General features: G+C 30.8%; 1 protein-coding gene across 3 annotated transcripts in view; it reads right to left on the bottom strand.

The window, feature by feature from the left end:
• Positions 1 to 21,156, bottom strand: part of Sh (Potassium voltage-gated channel protein Shaker) — a 907,958-nt gene that overhangs the window by 38,842 nt on the left and 847,960 nt on the right. For 2 of the 3 annotated variants that reach the window (XM_081727648.1, XM_081727651.1), the window contains exons 5-6: positions 3,813 to 3,942; positions 374 to 564 (exon numbers count right to left, since the gene is read on the bottom strand). In XM_081727648.1, the coding sequence (XP_081583774.1) occupies positions 374 to 564; positions 3,813 to 3,942 (321 nt within the window). Of the gene's footprint in view, positions 1 to 373; positions 565 to 3,648; positions 3,779 to 3,812; positions 3,943 to 21,156 lie in introns of all 3 variants that reach the window. The other variant, XM_081727649.1, reaches the window with a different exon arrangement.

Genomic DNA, 21,156 nt, shown 5'->3' with positions numbered 1-21,156 from the left:
TGTTTCAGTACAGTTGCGTATTCAATAAATTTTAAACCTAACTTCACTATCCTAACAGTATTTCAAGGGACATTACCGGTAAAAGATTAAAAAGAGAAACAAATTGTAAAACAATAACCCAACTTATCATTAATTGAAGGGAAGGAAACTACATTTTACATAATTCCAAAATAATAGTATTACATTATTTATACAATTTGTTAAGTTATAAAATTATAAGAATTTTTATAATTTTGTGATACCAAAGATCTGAGGTCAAATTAAATAGATGTTCAGTTAATACAGTTATCAAACCAAAAAGTTGCACTATATTAGCGCTTTTCACATATTCTAAACCTAACCTATCTCGAGAGAAAGAAACTGTATGGCTTACCAAGTGTACCAGGTAAGTATGGACAGCTGGTCACGTGGTTGAAGTTCTGCGATTGCATCTCCTCCTGGTCAGTCTCCCTGTGGTAGAAATAGTTGAAATTCGACACGATCACAGGGACTGGAAGCGCTATCGTCAACACACCAGCAATGGCACAAAGGGATCCGACGATTTTTCCCCACACTCCAACCGGCCTGAAACATACCAGGAATCACAGTAAGAAAAACATATGTGTTGTTCTGAAATTGTAAAGTGTCTTCATCACGACATCTAGCTTCAAGCCAGTATCGTAACAAAATGCTAAATAAAAGCCATAAATGAAAATTTTAAAAAATGAAAAAAAAGAAGACTTGCGTTGCCTATAGGAGAAACCATATATTAGACATGGATTTGAATAAAATAGTTTGTATTCACTACCATTAACATGAATAATTATTGATTATAGTTAACCTGACTTAGCATCATTTGAATAAGAATATAATAGCAAGATGTACTTCAGGTTATACTGGGTGTCTCAAAAGTCTCCTGACATAGGGTAATTTTGTTATTATCAGAGTTACAATGAAATGTAAGAGGGGAAACTGTCTCCAAATATAATGTTTTCAATCTAAAGTGAAGGAATTTTTAAAATCGGACGAGCAGTTTGGGTTGTGCACTCTTTATGAATGTTAAATGAAAATGCAACGTTGTCATTTACCTAGACCCACAACATAAGTGAATAAAGTTACTGTCTTTTACGCTAACATGTCGATGGCCAGCCTCTATTTCAAACAATAACTTCATTCACTTATGTTGTGGGTTCAGGTAAATCGCAACGTTGCACTTTCATTTAACACTGAGCGCATAAAGAATGTACAGCCCAAATGGCTCGTCTGATTTTAAAATTTCCTTCACTTTAGATTGAAAACATCATATTTAGAGACGGTTTCCTCTCTTACACTTTGTTGTAATTCTGATAATAACAGAGTTACCCTATGTTAGGGGACTTTTGAGACATCCTGTGTATAAAATTTGATGGAATAAAAGGAATCAAGAGAAATTTCAGTTTAGATTGTTACTATACAAATTAAACTTCATTCGTTTATCATATTTACCACAAAAATTAAGAGGAAGAAAGTGATCTAATAAAAGGTTGCTCCCAGAGACAATAGGAAACAAAACTAATTACAAGCTTTAAAAAAAATTGCAATATAATAATTAAAGAAAGAAAAAAACCTAAATTTACGCAAGAAACACAAATCAAAGAAGAAAATATGAAAATCTTTCACTCTTTCTTGTCATCCATTCTTTATTTCAAATACTCACACACACGCATTTCCAAACACGCATAATAAAACAACACACACGCACTGAAGACAGAAATTAAGGAATAAAAATATAAGAAAGCTACGGCAAAAAATCTTTACATATTGAAATATAGAAAAAAAGATGCTTTTTTATAAATCTAAAAATTTTCATTTATATAATACTTGCATATAAGAAGAGAAAAAATGTCATGCAATAAAGAGATTGAAAATGCTATTACATAAGAATGTCTCTTGCATGGTACAGCATTGAGAAGGTGACATCTACAGCACACTACTGTACTTGTTTCTGGTACAGATAAAAAAAAAGAAAAAGAAAGATCATGCTTGTATTTAAAAAAAATTACTGCTTTTGCCACATGAAAAGTTTATTTTTTTTGTTCTTCGATTTTACATCATGCAAGTATCAGCAGGTATTTTGCCCACACACGCACTCACACAAAAATGCACTAAAAATTCAGATTTTTTTCCCCACAAAATATTTTTCTTTTATTTTTTTTTAAAAATTATTAAAAACATGAATACTTATCACAAAACAATGAAATAAACAATTTACATAAACGAAATTAATTGTAAGTAAATATCAAGAAAAAAATATATAAACCAGTTACAAGAATAAGTAAATAATATAATACAATACGAAATGTATTAAACAAAACTCATATTTTCTAAATATAAATATTGTCATTTTATATGTAAAAATGAATGTATGCTTATATATATATATGAATCTTACTTTTATTGCATAAAACTATTGTTACCAATCATTATGGAGTGGTGATATTAAGAAAAAGTAAGAACACATGAAACCAAATTAAGTAAAGTGAAGAAGAAGATTTAAAAAAAATGTATGTTGATTTAATATTTATTTTTCAAAGAAAAGAAAACGAAAAAAAAAAAGAAAATCGTTGTAGAAATAATAATCATGCAGGAACAAAGAAAATAAGAATCCCTGAATATATATATATATATATATATATATATATATATATAAATAAATAGCGAAGCAGAAAATTTCGAATTTTTTTCAAACCGTCTTTTTTTTTTTTGTTTAAAAAAATAACGATGTAGCGGAGGAAAAATACAGACACAAACCATGCACAAGAACGTTCAAGTCAACTAGATATTTTTTCTTTTATTTTGAGCATGCAAAAAAAATTCTAAGTGCAAATTTCTAAAAAAGTACTTTTTTTGTTTTCATTCCACTTAGAAAATTCTTTGTTCATTTTCCATTGGGATTCCACACTAGACGTCTAACCAAGCACAAAAACACTGTATACAATGATTTTACATAGCGTAGACTTCAAGAAGGAGAAGAAAAAGATAAAATAAGAACAGCAGTTATCTTTAGCAAGAGAATATATATATATAATATATATATGTATATATATATAGAATATGTATAACATCAGGTTAGGTTTCGACAAAGAATAGGTTACGTACGATCAGAATAAAAAAACAAAGTAAAAGCTTTTTTTCCGGAAGGCTTTTGAAAAAAAAAAAAACATTTACAACATTGAGAAAAAAAACAAATGAAGGGAAAACTTATCAATTAAGAATCAGATCAGTAAGACAAGAAAAAAACAAATTTATTTAAAATTCCCGCCTTACTGAAAGAACTGTGCAGACACGTGACGCCCAATATGTAAAAAAATACGTATTGATTGTTTTTTCTACTGTGATTTTTTTACTGTAAAAACAAATTATGATTACACATCATCTTTTATTTCTCTCGATTTGAAGTCGATTTGAATACTAAATGACATTTAATTTGAAATTAAACGTCTTTCTTTTAAAAAATGATTTGATTGTTTCATTTTTCTGGTATTCGTTTCATGTCAACAAAGAATTTTCTTCGTTTGATTTTTTAATAAAAAATTAATTAATGACTGTCTGTTTTACTGTCTTTTAAGAGGAAAATGCCATTGCAAGCTACGGGAAAAGTAAATCGTTATTAAATTGAGTACTTCATACGTCATATCACCATAGCCCACGGTAGTCATGGTAACAACAGCCCACCAGAACGCGTCCGGGATAGACTTGAAGTATGAATTTTCAGAGCCCGCTTCCGCGAAGTACACAGCACTTGAGAAGAGCACCACACCTGGAAGACAACATCCATAGGAATTTTAGATTACCTCATATCACCATAGCCCACGGTTGTCATGGTTACAACAGCCCACCAGAACGCGTCCGGGATAGACTTGAAGAATGACTGTTCAGAACCCGCCTCAGCGAAGTACACAGCACTTGAGAAAAGAATTACACCTGAAAAAGGAATAAGAGATCTTGCTACCTCGTAAACTGATGATCACTTGGTGGAGCCTGCTTTGTTTTAACTTTTTTTAAAAAGTTTGTTTATGGGTTACCTCAATTTTGGTTAGGAATGAGGAAAAGGAACAAATATATTTTTTTGTAGGTTTTTATTAAGTTTAGTACTTGAGTTAACAAAACTACGCACTTACACAGCAACAGTGAAATTGTAATGTTTCAAGTTACAACTGAACCTTTATCAAAAAGGAAATAGTGAAATAAAGAGCTTACTCAATTAAAATGTCTATAATATTTTATGCCTTGATTGATTCTAATTGCAGTTCTTGATTTAAATATTTGCTTTTTTTGAGCTTAATCAATTAAAATGTCTATAATATTTTATGCCTTGATTGATTCTAATTGCAGTTCTTGATTTAAATATTTGCTTTTTTGTGCTTAGTCAATTAAAATGTCTATAATATTTTATGCCCTGATTGATTCTAATTGCAGTTCTTGATTTATATATTTGCTTTTTTGAGCTTAATCAATTAAAATGTCTATAATATTTTATGCCCTGATTGATTCTAATTGCAGTTCTTGATTTATATATTTGCTTTTTTGAGCTTAATCAATTAAAATGTCTATAATATTTTATGCCCTGATTGATTCTAATTGCAGTTCTTGATTTAAGTATTTGCTTTTATTTTCTTAAATGACTTGATACATGAACTGAAAACTCGCAAAGCGATTATATCGTTCAGTCTCCTTCTCATAAAGTATATTTCATTCTTTTTAGCTTCAGATACTTGTATTTAAAAAAAGCTTAATCTTTTCGGTAAAGCATTCTAAAAATAAAAATGTAGTAAAAGAATTCCACTTCTCTATACAAGAATTGCACACTCACCTATATATAAATCCAATATTACATCAACAAGAACAGATATGTGGATTTTTTTTTCACTAATTATTTACTTGAAAATTCAATTAATTAAAGTGTGCATGATTTTAAAATCAAGATTATACATGATTCTGTGTGGTAACTGTTACTTCTCGTCGGCGTTCAGGTACAAGTCACTAACTTCAAAAACATACGAATGGAGTTAAGTACTTCTTCTAGTACAAGGACGATATACAACGTGAAATATATAACGTCCTGATACATATTATGTTGCTAGATGTAGCAGATGGCATTTCTAAGCTAAGGATAACCACGCTTAGTATCATAATTTCACCTGCTACAACTAGCCTGACAATGTTAGAACGTCGTGTATTTCATCTTGTGTATCGTTATCGTACTGAAAGAAGTAGCTAACTCCATTTGTATATTTTTGGAGTCAGTGACTTCTGCCTGAACGCCGACATTCTAAACTATTGAAATAATCACACAGACATAATTTTCACAATTATAATCTAGTTCTGTAAAATGGAGTCTTAAAGAAAACGGAATATAGTGTCTTAAAGAAAATGAAAAGTCTTTTACTGTGACGTGGACAATCTGTGTACAAAAAGTAGCTACACATGTGGTAGCTTACTCTGTATATTAACCAGTAGTTTAAGATAAGGTGTACAAAAACTTATATACATTTATAGTACAATAACTGGTTTACATTAGTCTATGCTTATACAGAGTGGACATAAAGTCTCTCCCTGATAACAAACATTAATAACAAAAAAAAAAAAAAAAAAAAAAAAAATGATAGAAGCATGCGGTTTGAAAATATCGCTTGTATGATACTTCAAGATTTTGCCACAGCCTGTGCTGCCATCTATTGCAGCTGACCGTAGCGCGACAGTCATTTGTTTAAATATAACGCCAACACAGCGGAAAGCGAAGTGTGTTTTGAAGTGTCAAGAAACAAAATCTCCTGTCACAGATCAACAAACATTCAGAAGAGAGTATGGACAGCAGCCACCAGATGTTAAGAGTATAAAGGAATGGTATAGCAAGTTTATTGCAACAGGAAGTGTTTTAGATCGTGATAGAAGCGGTAGACCGAGTTTTAGTGAGGAACGTGTGGAAGCTGTTTCGTGTTGCTTTAACCAGAAGCCCACGGAAATTCTTGGTTTGCGCATCACGTGGTTTGGACATCCCAAAGTTTAAAATTTTCACAAGAAGACCATTCCCGACGCGCAAATTTCGCATGTGACATCGGATAAATGTCTTGAGAGCAACTAATGGAGCACATGTGGAAATTCTCTAAATCAAGGGAAAAAACTTTTTGAATGTTCCTATTATTTTCCGCAAACCACATGGTTCTATCATTCTTAGTTTTCTAGTTATTAATTAAGAGAGACTTTATGTTCACCCTGTATTATGAATAGGAAGCTTTATCAGGAATATAGTACATGTTAATTAATTTCTGAATTTGGTAATGATGCTTTCTTGCGTAATTGTGATATAATGACAGTAACTTTTATTTATGGTACTATCAAGAATAATAATATTCAAAAATTAAATGTGTGTTTACATACTGTCATATGTACCTTCATTTCAAACTCAAACAAAACGAAAAAAAAAAAAACAATATTTTAAATTGCTACTGAAGAAAATAATATACACGAAATACTTTCACTGTTGCAAAGATATGCTCATTTTGTCAAGCCAAGTATTAAGAAGGAATAAGGTTAAGGAGAAGAGGTATCATAAATAAGAATTTTAAAGTGATGCACTTCGAAAGCAAGCCAGTGCTTCAGGCAGTGAAATATAAGTATCAAACATTGTAAGCTAAAAAAATATCCGAGAGTGATACCATAAGCATACTTGCTAAATATTCGTCACAGCTCAGTATGAATTTAACAGCTCAGTATAGTAAATTATTTGCCATAAATATATAACACTCTAAGAAAAGAGTACAATATACACTATAAAGCAACTATTTTGCTCTTAAAAGCTGTTTTAAGTGCATTTCTATTCATGACATGCTAATACTAAGAATAAAATAATTCTACTCTGTATTGATATGTAGTAATGGTGCACTTGCACTATAATTCAAAGTTGTTTTTTTTTATATATATAGAAAAAGCACTGGTTTTATTTCATTTTCAAGTTGCTTAGAAATAACATTACATTAATTAATGTTTTATTCCTCGTGCCAAGATATTGTTCTTACACTTTAATGGGCAAAAATTTAAAGTACAGAAAACACTACACATTAGGAGTTAATCTTTCATTGTCATCTCTCAAATTTGTTCAGCAAAATGAAAATGATTGATTGAAAATAACTACTATATCTGCAATCATCGGATGAATATAAGCCCTCCCCGCTGGTCTAGTGGCTAGCTAGATCGCCTTTGGTGCACGCAGTCTTGAGCTCAATTCTCGGTGAGAGAGAGTATTAAAATTTGAACACATTCAAGGTTGTTGAGATTCTATCTTAAATCTAAGTAAACATTTCATATAGCCACGGTGTTAAAAAGGATGCTAAACTTAAAAGAAAGAAGAAGAAGAAGAAACAGGTGAAACATATAATGCTTTTAGTACTGATCATTTTAACATTACTTTTCAGATAAGGTTTTCTCTTTCATTAGACTTTCAAATGACTTTCTTGTACAGCCATTATCAAAATCCATAGCGTAACTTACAAAAAGTGAAAAAGTGATTTGACTGGACGGAGACTCGAACCCAGGATCTCCGGCATACAGTGCGTTAATATATGGACACTGGATTGTCGAAACGCAGCAGCTTAGGCTGAATGGAGAGGGCAGACTGCAGTAGTGAGAGTATGGCTGTTCTGGGAAGCGGACTGGATGGCTTAGTATTTAACGCATTGGCACGGTATGCCGGAGATCCCGGGTTCGAGTCCCCGTCCAATCAAACAACTTTTTCACTCTTTGTAAGTTGTTCAATTCGCACCTACAGAGGATTGTGGTGTGTAAAATAAATCGGTTGTTTCCTCCATTCATTAATATATATATGAAATCACAACCGTTAAAGGTGTTCTCAATATATGGACACTGGATTGTCCAAGCACAGCAGCTTAGCTTTGGTACAAGCCATGTGGCCTGAGTAGAGAGCACCGACTGCAGGAGTGAGAGAGTGTTTGGCTGTTCTGGGAAGCGGAATGGGTGACGTAGTGATTAACGCATTGGCACGGTATGCCGGAGATCCCGGGTTCGAGTCCCCGTCCAGTCAAACAACTTTTTCACTCTTTGTAAGTTGTTCAATTCGCACCTACAGAGGATTGTGGTGTGTAAAATAAATCGGTCGTTTCCTCCATTCATTAATATATATATGAAATCACAACCGTTAAAGGTGTTCTTAATATATGGACACTGGATTGTCCAAGCACAGCAGCTTAGCTTTGGTACAAGCCATGTGGCCTGAGTAGAGAGCACCGACTGCAGGAGTGAGAGAGTGTTTGGCTGTTCTGGGAAGCGGAATGGGTGGTTAACGTATCGGCACGGTATCCCGGAGATCCCGGGTTCGAGTCCCCGTCCAGTCAAGCCACTTTTTCACTCTTTGTAAGTTGTTGAATCCGCACCTACAGAAGATAGTGGTGTGTAAAAATAAGTTTAAATCGGTTGTTTTCTCCCTTTATTATTATATCTATAGCTTAACTTTAGAAAGAACAAAACCAGCAAACAATGTAACAATTTTTGCAAAACTGTTATCTGTACATAATACTTACTGATAACGTAATAAATATGATCAATTTGTCAATACAATTTTCAAATGAACTGAAAAATTAGGGGAAATTAAAGGTGACTTTTTTTTTTAGCATGTTTTTGTTTGCAAGTTTATTGATAAATTAAAAGAATCTTTTTTTTCCTCAGAGTTATTAAGTACCATTACCGGTGATTTTAACATTGAATATCTGAGCAATTTCTCCAAAGGAGTTTATCTCGAAATCAGGAAGACCTCTAAATTTCGTCAGAATTCTAAAGAATATTGTTTATGTGTTATACTCATCCTGTTATAATCGTATTCTAAATAATTGAGTGCCTGATACGAATAAATTATTTCTGTGCAGTGTTCAGCACACAGGACCAAAAAGAACCCGAAGCCAGTGCTTTTTCTTTCAACCAATAAACTTCGATTACTTAACTCACCTTCACAAAAAAAAAAAAAAAAAAAAAAAAAAAGACTCATAATCATTAAAGTTTGATATCTAAAAAATTAAATGTGTATAACTTGTCAATATTAAAATTAAATTTTGTATGATATTTTTCTGAACTTTGTGTCACACTATCATAAGATAATTCAAACTGTAAATTAGTATTTAGTTTTATGAAAGACAGTGATATAAGAAAATAGCTCTATCTGGTTTCGTAAATTACTAACAGAAATATTTGTATGTATTATAGCGAATACTCTCAACTTTTCCCATAGCATTATTTATATGAACAACTACAGTACATAAACATTCATTTTAAGACACTGCAAAAGCAAATGTATCAAAAGAAAATTAGTTTGTATGATTATTCAGATTGAAGAAGAGACAAAGAAAAAAAAAATGTTTGAGAAATCAAGTGACAAAAATATATTGATAGTTCGTTAAGAAAGAATGCTTTTTTTTGTGTCAGTGAAATTGGAAATTAAAAGACGATCTTACGGTCGTAAATGATTGTTTTTAAAGTATTATATTACTTGACCTAACAAATGATTATTCTTAGGGTTGTCAACTGGCCGATATTCCTGGCTGGAAATATTGATGTTATTTTGATTAAGGGCGGTAACCGGTACAAACTTCTTACCTTTATGATCGGTATTTTGAAATCCGTAATCCAGAATAAAACATCGAAGACCGAAATTCGAAATTTACTTGTAAGGACTTATACATATATTAAGAATGAAAAATGATTTCTGAAAGCAATTTCATCTAGTTCAAAATATAAAACTAAAAAGTAACTTTCATTCTGTAAATCCAAAACTATCACCTTTCACCGTCTATCAACGATTAATATGTTTTGTTATTTTAAAGGGATGACAGGAACTGTCAGGGAAATTTGAAATTTACTTGCAAGGAATTTTATACATTTATTGAGAGTGAAAAGAGACTTCTAGAGAAAAGGTTTGAGATATTCTAATAAATTTTCTTCATATATCTAGTATGGAAAGTTTTCTTATATCAATGAAATTTTTTAAAACTACATGGAACTTGCAAAACCACGTTCATTATATTGTCACTCTACTTACAGGTTTCTGTAATTCCTGAATCTTTAGGGTTCCAAGCTTTCGACTCTCCCCTGGAGCCTTGTTTATGAAGGTTAAAAACAGGAAGGAAAAGAACAGAAACATGAAGGAATAAAAAGGAACAGACTTCCCAAAGGGAAGAGCTGTATTGTACAAAAAACACGTTGTCAAGTTCTTCAGCAATCTGCAGATGATGTTGAAGCAAACTAAAATATGGCGGAGTCAATTTGTACGCCTTTCCTGTTTTTTGTTGGAAGGTTGCCACCGCCTCCCACTCGTCACTCAACCATCCCTTGTCTAGATTTATTTTTATTAAAAATGAATAAACAAATTTTCAAAAAACAGTCTCTCTACTTCATGTCTAGCTCCAAATAAATTCTTTGTTGAATCTTCTACCCTGTGTTGCGTTTCTTTCAAATGTTTCGATAAACCTGATACCGGATTTTCCGCTTTCGAATCTCTAATGTGTTCCTTTACTCGGACTTTTAAATTTTCTTTCATTTTGCCTATATTACTCTTTTGGCAACTGCATTTTATTTCGTAAATATCCGATTTTTCATTGGGATTCTGTGTAATAACTCTTAAATTGGGTCATGTTCTTTTCTAAAATCGAAAACTTGGAACCCAAAAGATTCAGGAATCACAGAAACTTGTAAGTACATGGAACTTGTTCAGTCATATGGAGTACTTTTATTAATTTACTGGTTGATTTATATTTACTTCTTTTGTCAACAGAAAACTATGTAGGGAGAGGACTACACTTTAAAATGAGATCTGAATAATTGTAGTGTGTTTGATGCTTTCTTACCGAGAATCGAACTCAGGACTTGGCGCATCTAAAGCACGTGTCTAATCGCTGAACTAGGAAGATTTTTAATGTTACTTATGCATTCTGAAAGTCTAACTTTTACTGTCAGTTATTAATATATAATAGTACATAATTAATATTACAGCGACTAAGGTTGGAAATTTGCTTTCATTTTTGGCCAGTATCTCATCATTGTGTGTGTCCTAACAGTTATATGGACTGATCTAATAACAGTGATTTTTTTTTCATTAGGTGAAATAACATAGCGATCATCCTTTGATAACAAATACTGATTGAAGCTTTCCTGGCGACGCATTGCAAACAAGTCTTCTCGGGTTAGCAATCAGGTAAATTCTGTTGTATCTTGTACCATTTCGAAGGCTGACATTGTCTTCATCCTCAGGCAAATATGATGGGGCAATAGAGCTCGTTGAATATGTACTTCATGTGTGTGTGATTGGGCCTTTCTGATTGGTGGTTGAAATGGCGGCTTCTGATTGGTACTTGAAATGGTGAGATATGATTGGTGTCCATGCTTGACTCAGTTGGAATCCTGTGTCTGTGTTAAGGTTCAAAGTTCATTTTTCCTTCCGAAATCTGAGCTGGACGAGCATGGAATCAATCAGAAACATAAGATTTTACTCACGGATACTAAAATAATAGCAAAATGCTCAAGATTTTGAAATAGAAGGATAAAAGAAGCTGTTACAATCACGCAAGAAAAAACGGATCTTAACAAACATAGGATTCCAACTGAGTCAAACATGGACACCAATCATATCCCGCCTTTTCAAGCACCAATCAGAAGCAACCATTTCAACCACCAATCAGAGGAGCCCAGTCACACACACATGAAATATATATTCCACGCGCTCTATAGCCGCATCATATTTGCCTGAAGATGAGGACAAACTCAGCCATCGAAACGTTGCAAGATACAGCAGTATTTACCTGGCTGCTAGCCCGAGAAGGCCGGTTTGAAATATTAATTACTTTTTCCTTCCATTTCTTTCTCATTCATTATTTCTGCTTGATGATAGTTACAGCAGTCGAAAACATACTTGAATGTAATTTTGTTTATATATGATAAACGCTAAATAAGCAATTAATAATCACTTTAAAGACAATCATTGCAAACGGAGACAAATGAAAATAACTGATTGAAACTATATCAAGAACTTTATCAAGACTTGATAAATGGAAAAAGAGAGAATAAAGTGAAAACAGATTAGCCAGTTTTGGCTACAATTCTTTTAGTTAAAGAAAGTAGTTTAAATGGTAAATGAACTATAAATAAATTTTCAGTTACTTCCTGTAATCATCGTTTATAATACATACTGGCTATTGCAAGATTCGGGAGATTATCTCGTATACAGAATGTTTCGAAACAACACCGACAATGTTTGGGTGTTGATTCCTGACACCAAGATAAGACAAAAAGTATAGACCAACTTGGGCACAGAAATCCGTCATTTCGGAGTTATAGACTGCTCAAAACATGAGTGCATGAAATTTCGACGTCCATAGCTCCAATACTATAGAACATACCGTAGTCGGATCAAGACTTCACTTAGGAACTAATATGTGCGTTATCCAAAAATACATGTTTCAGAATCCTAAGGTACTCACACAACAATTTTTATAGAGAGAGTTTGGCTACGAGCATATAATTTGAAGTACTCTCCAACTATCTCTTCAAAAATTGTTGCGGAAGTACCTCAGGATTCTGCAACATGTATTTTTGGATAGGGCACATAGTAGTTCCTAAGTGAAGTCTTGATCCGACTACGGTAGGTCCCAGAGTTTTGGAGCTATGGACCTTTAAAGTTCATTTTTTTCAAGTTTTCGGCGGCCTATAACTCCAAAAGGAATTATTTGTGCACCCAGGTTGGTCTATACTTTTCTTCGGTGTCAGGAATAACTTCTCAAACGTTGTCGGTGTGTTTTGAAACACCCTGCATATTAAATTCTATATAGAATATTGGTATGAAATTTTGACCAATGGTATCATAACATCTGAAGACACCACTTTGGATATATTTTTGAGACCTTTATAGACTTGAAAAATCTTAAATATTTTTTTTTAGAAAACCTGCATATTTAGTGGAATCAACAAAAGCAATCAAAAATACTTTAGATAAATAAATTTCATATGTTAATTTTAATTACTGGTGATGAAAACAATTATTCTATTTTGTTTTACTTATTTTTGGTCTACTGCGTGCACTCTAGAAGATCTAATTATGCCAACTATCTAAGAAGCCGTGGATATGAGTTGCAAATGATGCATAAGAAAAAAATGTGCTTAATGATTTAAAAGTATATATATATATATATATAGTCATATTGTTGCATACCAATTCCCTCAACACATTCATACTTTCCTCTAAGCATACAAGCATTGATAAGTATTTAAAAGTTTTTCTTTTAACACAACACTAAGAAGAACAGAAAGTAATGTATTTTGTATTGCATACACGTTTTTGTAAATAATTTGTACAGTTACTGGATTTTAAGTACCGTTCTAGCTTTCATACTTACATTTTACTGAAAGCGACATCGAAACTCTACATTATATTTTGAAGCATTTCCCTTAAGAGCCTGACATACTAAAAATAATACAAAATTTACCATTTTTCTTTTGCTTGTTCTTGTCATAAGTAAAAGGAGATAATGAAATGTAACTTACCACAATCATAGATAATATTATTCTACAACAGAAAATATGAACCTAAAGAATTTTCACTGTTGCCGTCTATAGAAATTACAGTGTTTCCAGAATAACATTTCCCCCCAAAATTTAAGTTAAGGCAGCGACTAGAGGAACGAACTCAACTGCATTTGATTACGTATCATGATGTCTTGGAATCCTCTGAACTACTTTTAAATAATAGTTGTATTTAGTTTGTAATAAACAAAATAGTTTTAACATACAGTTATTAAAATTAAATAATAATGTTATTTAAAAAGTAGTTCACAAGATATCAAAACAGCATGATATTTAATCAAATGCAGTTGAGTTCGTTCCTCTAGTCGCTGCCTTAACTTAGATTTTGGAGGAGTTTTATTTCTGGCAACACTGTAATTTCTATGGATGGCAACACTGAAAATTCTTCAGGTTCGTATTTTTTGTTATAGAATAACATTATCTATGATTGTAATAAGTTACATTTCATTATATCCTTTCACTTATGGAAAACAAGCAAAAGAAAAATGGTAAATTTTGTATTAATTTTAGTAAGTCAGGCTCTTAAGAAGTTTCTATCCATACGAAAGGAAGAATGAAATTTAGTAAATGTGAATGTTGAAGTTACAAAATATTCTGAATGAAATTTAAGCAATTTCTATAACAAAATATCTCGCATCAATTCTAATATTACATTTGCTCAATTCAGATTGTAACTTTCAGATGTTAAAATTTTTGAATTTTTTTTTTTTTTTTTTTTTTTTGGGAACCTTGCTTTGTATGCAATTCAAACATACACCACTTCAAGACAAATGTATTGTAATCAACGTTAGTTTCTCTTTTTCTATCTGTAGTTCAATACTTACTGTAGCTCTTTTAATCAAAATTAAAAAAAAAAAAAGTTTATTACACAGGAAAATAAGAGAATATGTAGAATGCTATTCCATTAGTAAGTCATAAAAGCACAGAAATTCACTGAAAATTAAATTTGTTATTAGAAATAAACAAATTTAAAAATTAACCTGAAGAAAGAAGAACAGAAGGTTTTCATAAGTTATGAAGAAGATGAATCAGTTGAGAAATAAACTAGAGTCATACAACTTATGTATAAACTTTTGTGTGAATGTTTTTTAAATAGCAAATACAGAAAGTATCTCTACTTAAAATATGCATGGTACATTTTAACTGTCCTTAATAATGAGGAACTATAACCACTTTAATTTTGAACCCAAAATCAAGATAGTTTAACGCCAACAACTTTAAATCACAATTAAAATGCAAAAAGAGCATATAAAGTAAATTTTAGGATAAGTGTCTCGACTGTGTGCAATTAAATAAAATATTTTTCTCGTTTTTGCACATGGTTTATTCTATAATTTATGCTGAACAGCAATTTGGTAAAGTATTTACTTAAGATTTCGCGATAATAGTGTTTCAAGATTTAATTTAATATATTTAAGACGAATGAATATTTATATTAAAAGCAGAAAAAATGTTGTTTAGTGTTTGCAAAAAAATTTGGAAAGAATGTTTTCAGTGTTGTATGGTGCTTGCAAAAAATTTTGGAAAGAATGTTTTCAATGTTGTATAGTGTTTCCAAAAAATATATTTGGAAAGAATGTTTTCAATGTTGTATAGTGTTTCCAAAAAATAAATTTGGAAAGAATGCTTTCAATGTTGTATAATGTTTGCAAGAAAATTAGGAAAGAATGTTTTCAATATTGTATAGTGTTTGCAAAAAAAAAAAAAAAATGTAAAGAATGTTTTCAATGTTGCATAGTATTTGCAAAAATATTAGAAAGAATGTTTTCAAAGTTGTTTAGTGCTCGCAAAAATTTTGGAAAGAATGTTTTCAATATTGTATAGTGCTTGTAAAAAATTTTTTGGAAAGATTGTTTTCAATATTGTATAGTTTGCAAAAAAAAAAAAAAAAAAAAAAAAAAAAAATTTGGAAAGAATGTTTTCAATTCAGAATTTGCAAAAAAAATTGGAAAGAATGTTTTCATGTCGTTTAGTGTTTGCAAAAAATTTGGAAAGAATGTTTTCGATGTTGTTAAGTGTTTACAAAATTTTTTGGAAAGAATGTTTTTAAAGATAAGAGAACATTGCCATGCTCTCAAAAGATATACATATATGTGTATAACTTTTTTGAAAAAGAATAAAATTACTATAAATTAATTAGGCCATATTATTGAGAGTTTCTCAGATAAATCTGAACAAGAAAATAATAATTTGTTGATTAAGTTGCAAATATATGAATTACAATATGTAATAATTAGGAGAAACTATATAATATTCAAAATAGATGCACGGCAATCACATGTATTCTCTTGTTTCAGTAAAGAACATAATTTGATAGAAATGTGTAAAATAATGAAGTTTCTGTATTTGAAACTAAGATGAAATTGATGGAAAAGTCATATCTTGTGTGTAATTTTACACTTAAAATTTAAAGCATTTTCAAAGTGATTAATTTCTGAAAATAATGTCAAATTGTTGACACTAGGCTATAAAATATCTGTATTTATTAACACTGGGAATCGCGTTAATTTAAGGTTGTGTGTACCATTATTAAAACAATACGATGTTTTCTCGCACTTTTTCACCTCTAAGTGTCCTTGAAATTAGAGCCCAAGAAAGTAAAAAATAATTTGTTTATTATCTTGTGGTTTATTTGTTAATATAGCTGAAGAGTAAATTTCAGTAATTGTATTTTCAGGTTTGTACTCAAATTCATTTACACTACTTCAGAAATAACTGGAGTAACAGAATACGATTCTGAATCTCCGTTTGGTTTAACAGTTTAAGTTCAGAAACCAATTAAACTAAAGTGGAATATATCTTTGTCATACTTCTATTCATATATAATTATCTCCGAAAAAAAGAAAGGTGATTAAATAGATCATATATATTTTTTTGAAAGTATACAATTTTTCTAAAATTGTCGACTTTATAAGGAAAAATCAATAAAAGTTTGAATATCTATGTTCTTAGTCAACATAATGATTATATTGTTAATATGAATGTAAAAAAGTAACTAAACTAACTATTTTCTTATTCTAAGTGTATTATAAATATTAAACATGAGAAAAACATGTCAGCATTTAAAAAAATTATGAATTATAACTTATAAACTTAATTATCATTATTTTAATTACTAAGTAACATTACCTCAATCTGTAAGGAAAAAAGAATGTTAAACAACATTTTGTCATTAAAACACATCATCAAATTTTAATTAGAATTTTTGATATAAAGACATAATATGCAATTAAGTTGCAAGTAACCTTAGCATGCTAATAAAACAGAATACATTTTACAAATCAACATATATATATATATATATATATATATATATATAACGAGAAGAAAACTACCTAGGAAACAATTATTTGAACTGTTATGATGTGAAGATGACGTCATGAAAATGTGTCAATTAAATATTATTAAACATATATTTTAGAACACTGAACTAAGCTAATATTACGAATTATAAAAATAATAAGACAGTGAAAATGTTAATAATTATATTTCATAAATATAGAATTATTGTTGATAAAACACAAATACTCTCAGTTTAAAGCAAAAATAGGATTGTTTACGACTTTCTTGATTTTCTGAAATACGTAACACATTAAAATTTGTTTTACTGACATCAAATAGTCCTTGTTGTGTCAAATTTGCAATATTTCAGCTAATAAAACAACTTGTTTAGTAAGTACAATAATTTCATAATTTTATAATTTTGACTAAGCAATTGCTTTAAACTGAGTGTACTTTTCTTGGAAAATAGACTGAAAATATTTACCATAAATACAAAATATAATTATTTTGTGTAAGTTGTTCGTCTTATTTTTTAAGTAGTTAATAATATTTGTAAAGCATTTACAACACAATATGTATAACAGCACTGCAAATAATAGACGTTGCATATTGTAATAAATTTCTATTTTTACCGCTCAAAAGCATAGATCATAGGATTATATGAAATAAACATTAACTATCTTGTAGCAAAACTTGAGAATCCAAGTTATAGTATTTTTTTGTTTCTATCTTATTCAGAAGATACTCATACCTATGTTATTTCGTCTACAACTTGGAATAAATAAGTCCAATTAAGTATAGTTTTCTTTGTCTTAGAGAGAACATAATTAACGTAATTCTTTGTAAGATATCGAAAATCATAAACTTGTTCATAAGCTCCAAAATTATTGACAAAAAAAAAAAAAAAAAAAAAAAAAAAAAAAAAAAAAAAAAAAAAAAAAACAGCTGGTTGGTAAATATGTTTGCTGGTGGGTAAAGAAGTAAGTCCAGGGACAATAATAACCCTTGCAATTTCTTGTTTATTTGATTGCTTACCATAACTAATGATTTAAATTCTGTTTAAAACTTTTTAGGGTTGATTTAGCGTCCACGGGGAAAAAAATCTGAAATTAATTTTGTTATTGTAAGATTATTTTTCGTTACTTTACTGAAATTAATTTGAATGGTTTTTATTGTTGTAAAATATGTTATATAAATCACTAAATTACTTTTTACCGTATTTGGTCAACATATTTCTGTGATTGATTCCTAAGGAAAGATATAATGAAATCTTTTGCCGTATTTGGTCAATATATTTCTGTAATTGATTCCTAAGGAAAGATATAATGAAATCTTTTGCCGTATTTGGTCAATATATTTCTGTGATTGTTTCGTAAGGGAAGATATAATGAAATATTTAATTCAACGTTCCACAGTTGTTCGTTTAGGCTAAAGGAGACAAATGATTAATGAAAATGATGATTGCGAAAGAATTGGTGGAATGAAAATGTGGAGAGAAACGGGAGAACTCCACGAAAATCATGAACACGATGTTTTTCAACGTAAATCGCTTGGCCTGGGATCGAACCGAAGTCTTCTTATATCAGAGGTGAGAGATCTAGCACTAAGCCACTGTGTACCCCCTCCAAGACATAATGTTGATAGTTGTGGAGAATACAGACGAATAAGAAAATAAAACAGAACAATATCGAAACAAGCAATAAGTATTCAGTTAAGAAATATGATTTGATAATTCTTATTTGCATATTTTATTATGAGTAAATTATTAGCGAAAAAGGATAAGTAATATATATATAGTAAAACAAATACGAATCAAGTTACTAAACTGTCAAAAAGACGAGTTGACTGGGCTGGCATCACAATGAAAGAGTTGACATTTAGAACACAAACTGTCCTTTCGAGAGCTTTCGACTGAGAGAGTGGCATTTAGTGAAAACTTTCAAATAATAATGGTCACCCTTTCACAGAAGTTTAGTGAATAAAAAATCCATAAAGATTATGCAATCTGACTTAACAACCACATTTTTGTACAGTTTGTCTTGTAAAAAAGAACTCAGCTTTTGGAATTCCTTTATTACAAAGGAGAGAAATCACAATACTAGCTCTTTTTATTTCGTGGATACATGTAAGAATTTTGTTAATTCTTGATAAAAAAAAGAATGTGAACAAAGTTTCGGATTCCTTTCATAATTGGTCAATGAAAAAATATGCTAATATCAATACATCTAAAACTTCCTTTCGTTGAAACTTGAATATATATAACTTGTATATAATTTTTGGAGCACAAAATAATGAAATGAAATCTTTAAGTTTTACGTCCCACGTTTATGCCGGCTAGGCTAAAGGAGACGGTAATGATGAGAAATGAAGGAAACGGTGGAATGAAGAAAGTGGGAGGAAAAGGGAGAACCCCGAGAAAACCCATGCACACGGTGTTTGTCCACCACAATGCCCACTTGGTGCGATCTGGGATCGAACCAAAGGCCCCATGCACCAGAGGTGAACACTCTACGACTGAGGCACTACGGCCCTCACAAAATAATGAAATTCAAATACTATGTTAAATATTTTTATGTACATGCTTGACATTACTTGTAATATTTGAACAAGGAAAAATTTGAAACTTTTTTTTTTAAATACAAACATAATTGTGGAAAATTCTTTCAATTTTAATTAATGAGGGATGGGGTGCGTTTTTCTAAAGAAAGACATTTCGAACAAAACTCAACCCTTTAATGAAAGACATTTTTAACAGAACACTTTTTTCTAAATAAAAAGAATCTGGAGCAGAAATGTTCTTTTAAGTGGAATGTGTTCTTTTTAAAAGAAAGGAATTTAGACGGCTTTTTTCAAAACAACACTATCCATGGCTTTCAATTGGATATTGTAGGAAAAGAAACATTGACCAAAGTTTCAACACACACTGTATTTTAAACTATAATATGTTACAGTTTCGGATGTCTAACATATCCTTCATCAGATAGTGTCTATATAGTGTCTGATGAAGGATATGTTAGATATCCGAAACTGTAACATATTATAGTTTAAAATACAGTGTTTCTCAAAGTGTGGGTCCCGACCCATTGGTGGGTCGCGAGTGTTTTCTTTTTTAATTATGGACAATTTATTTTGGTGCAGAAACTTATGTTGTGAAGTACTACTGAGAAAATGAAAATTGGAAGCGTTTGTTAATGAAGTGAAAAGTGAGGGATAACTCAGAGCCCTGCCCTGTTGTACAGTCCGTAGAGATGCTAGATTACGATGGAAAGAGAATGAGTGAGGCAAAATCTGTCACGGGGTAGGGCATTGAGTCGGGAGTAGTGTTAGCTCTGTGTTACCCTTCTGTAAAAATACTTTAACTCTCTTTGCGCATGCGTACAATTTCATATGATACAGTTATTGGGAAAGAACGTTAATGTGTATTTGGCCACATAATACTTTTTTTTTTATTTAATGTGGGTCGTAACCACAACAAGTTTGAGAACCACTGGTTTAAAATACAGTGTGTGTTGAAGCTTTTCTCAATGTTTCTTTTGTTATGGTTTTCTTACGACAAAAAAGGGCAAGGAACATTTTAAAAGATATTTCTTTTCGACTTTAGTACCTACAATCTCCAGCAAAAGCGACTATCATCTTAAATAACTTATTTCACTAATAATTTTGCAATATTTGGAGTGTAATGAGTTTCATTATCTTTTAAAATTGTTGCTCAAAACATAAATTATTACCAGAAAATAATAACCTTTTGTTCATTGAAAAGCAATTACCTCTTCCAATGAACAACTTTTAATATGTAATTCGAATATATGAGCTCGGAAGAAGGTGGCATCTCTGACAACCGAAAATTTAACAATTGTGCATACAAATAGAACGATGGTAAAGATCATTCCTAATTTTAGGTTCGGCTATATTTTGTTGAAATTTACACAAAATGATGTTCTCGATAAGTTAAGAATGAATTTTACTGAAATCATTTTGTTCACCAGAAAGAACAAAATGTTTACTGGATTATCTGTTTGTTGGCGTTGAAACTATATGTTTATAGCATTGCAGTTTGTTTACAAACTTTTAAGAGAAGTCACAACGGTAAAACTTACAATTATAACGTTACAAGCTAAGGGAAGAAAACCTACCTAATGTCCTAATTCTTCTAAGCTAAGGGAAGAAAACTTAACTAATGCCCTAATTTTTCTAAGCTAAGGGAAGAAAACTTAACTAATGCCCTAATTTTTCTAAGCTAAGGGAAGAAAACCTACCTAATGTCCTAATTCTTCTAAG

Source organism: Thermobia domestica, chromosome 10 (assembly GCF_964235325.1).
Source record: "Thermobia domestica chromosome 10, izTheDome1.hap1.1, whole genome shotgun sequence".
Classification (NCBI taxonomy): domain Eukaryota; kingdom Metazoa; phylum Arthropoda; class Insecta; order Zygentoma; family Lepismatidae; genus Thermobia; species Thermobia domestica.
This window is presented reverse-complemented; position numbering and strand designations above follow the sequence as displayed.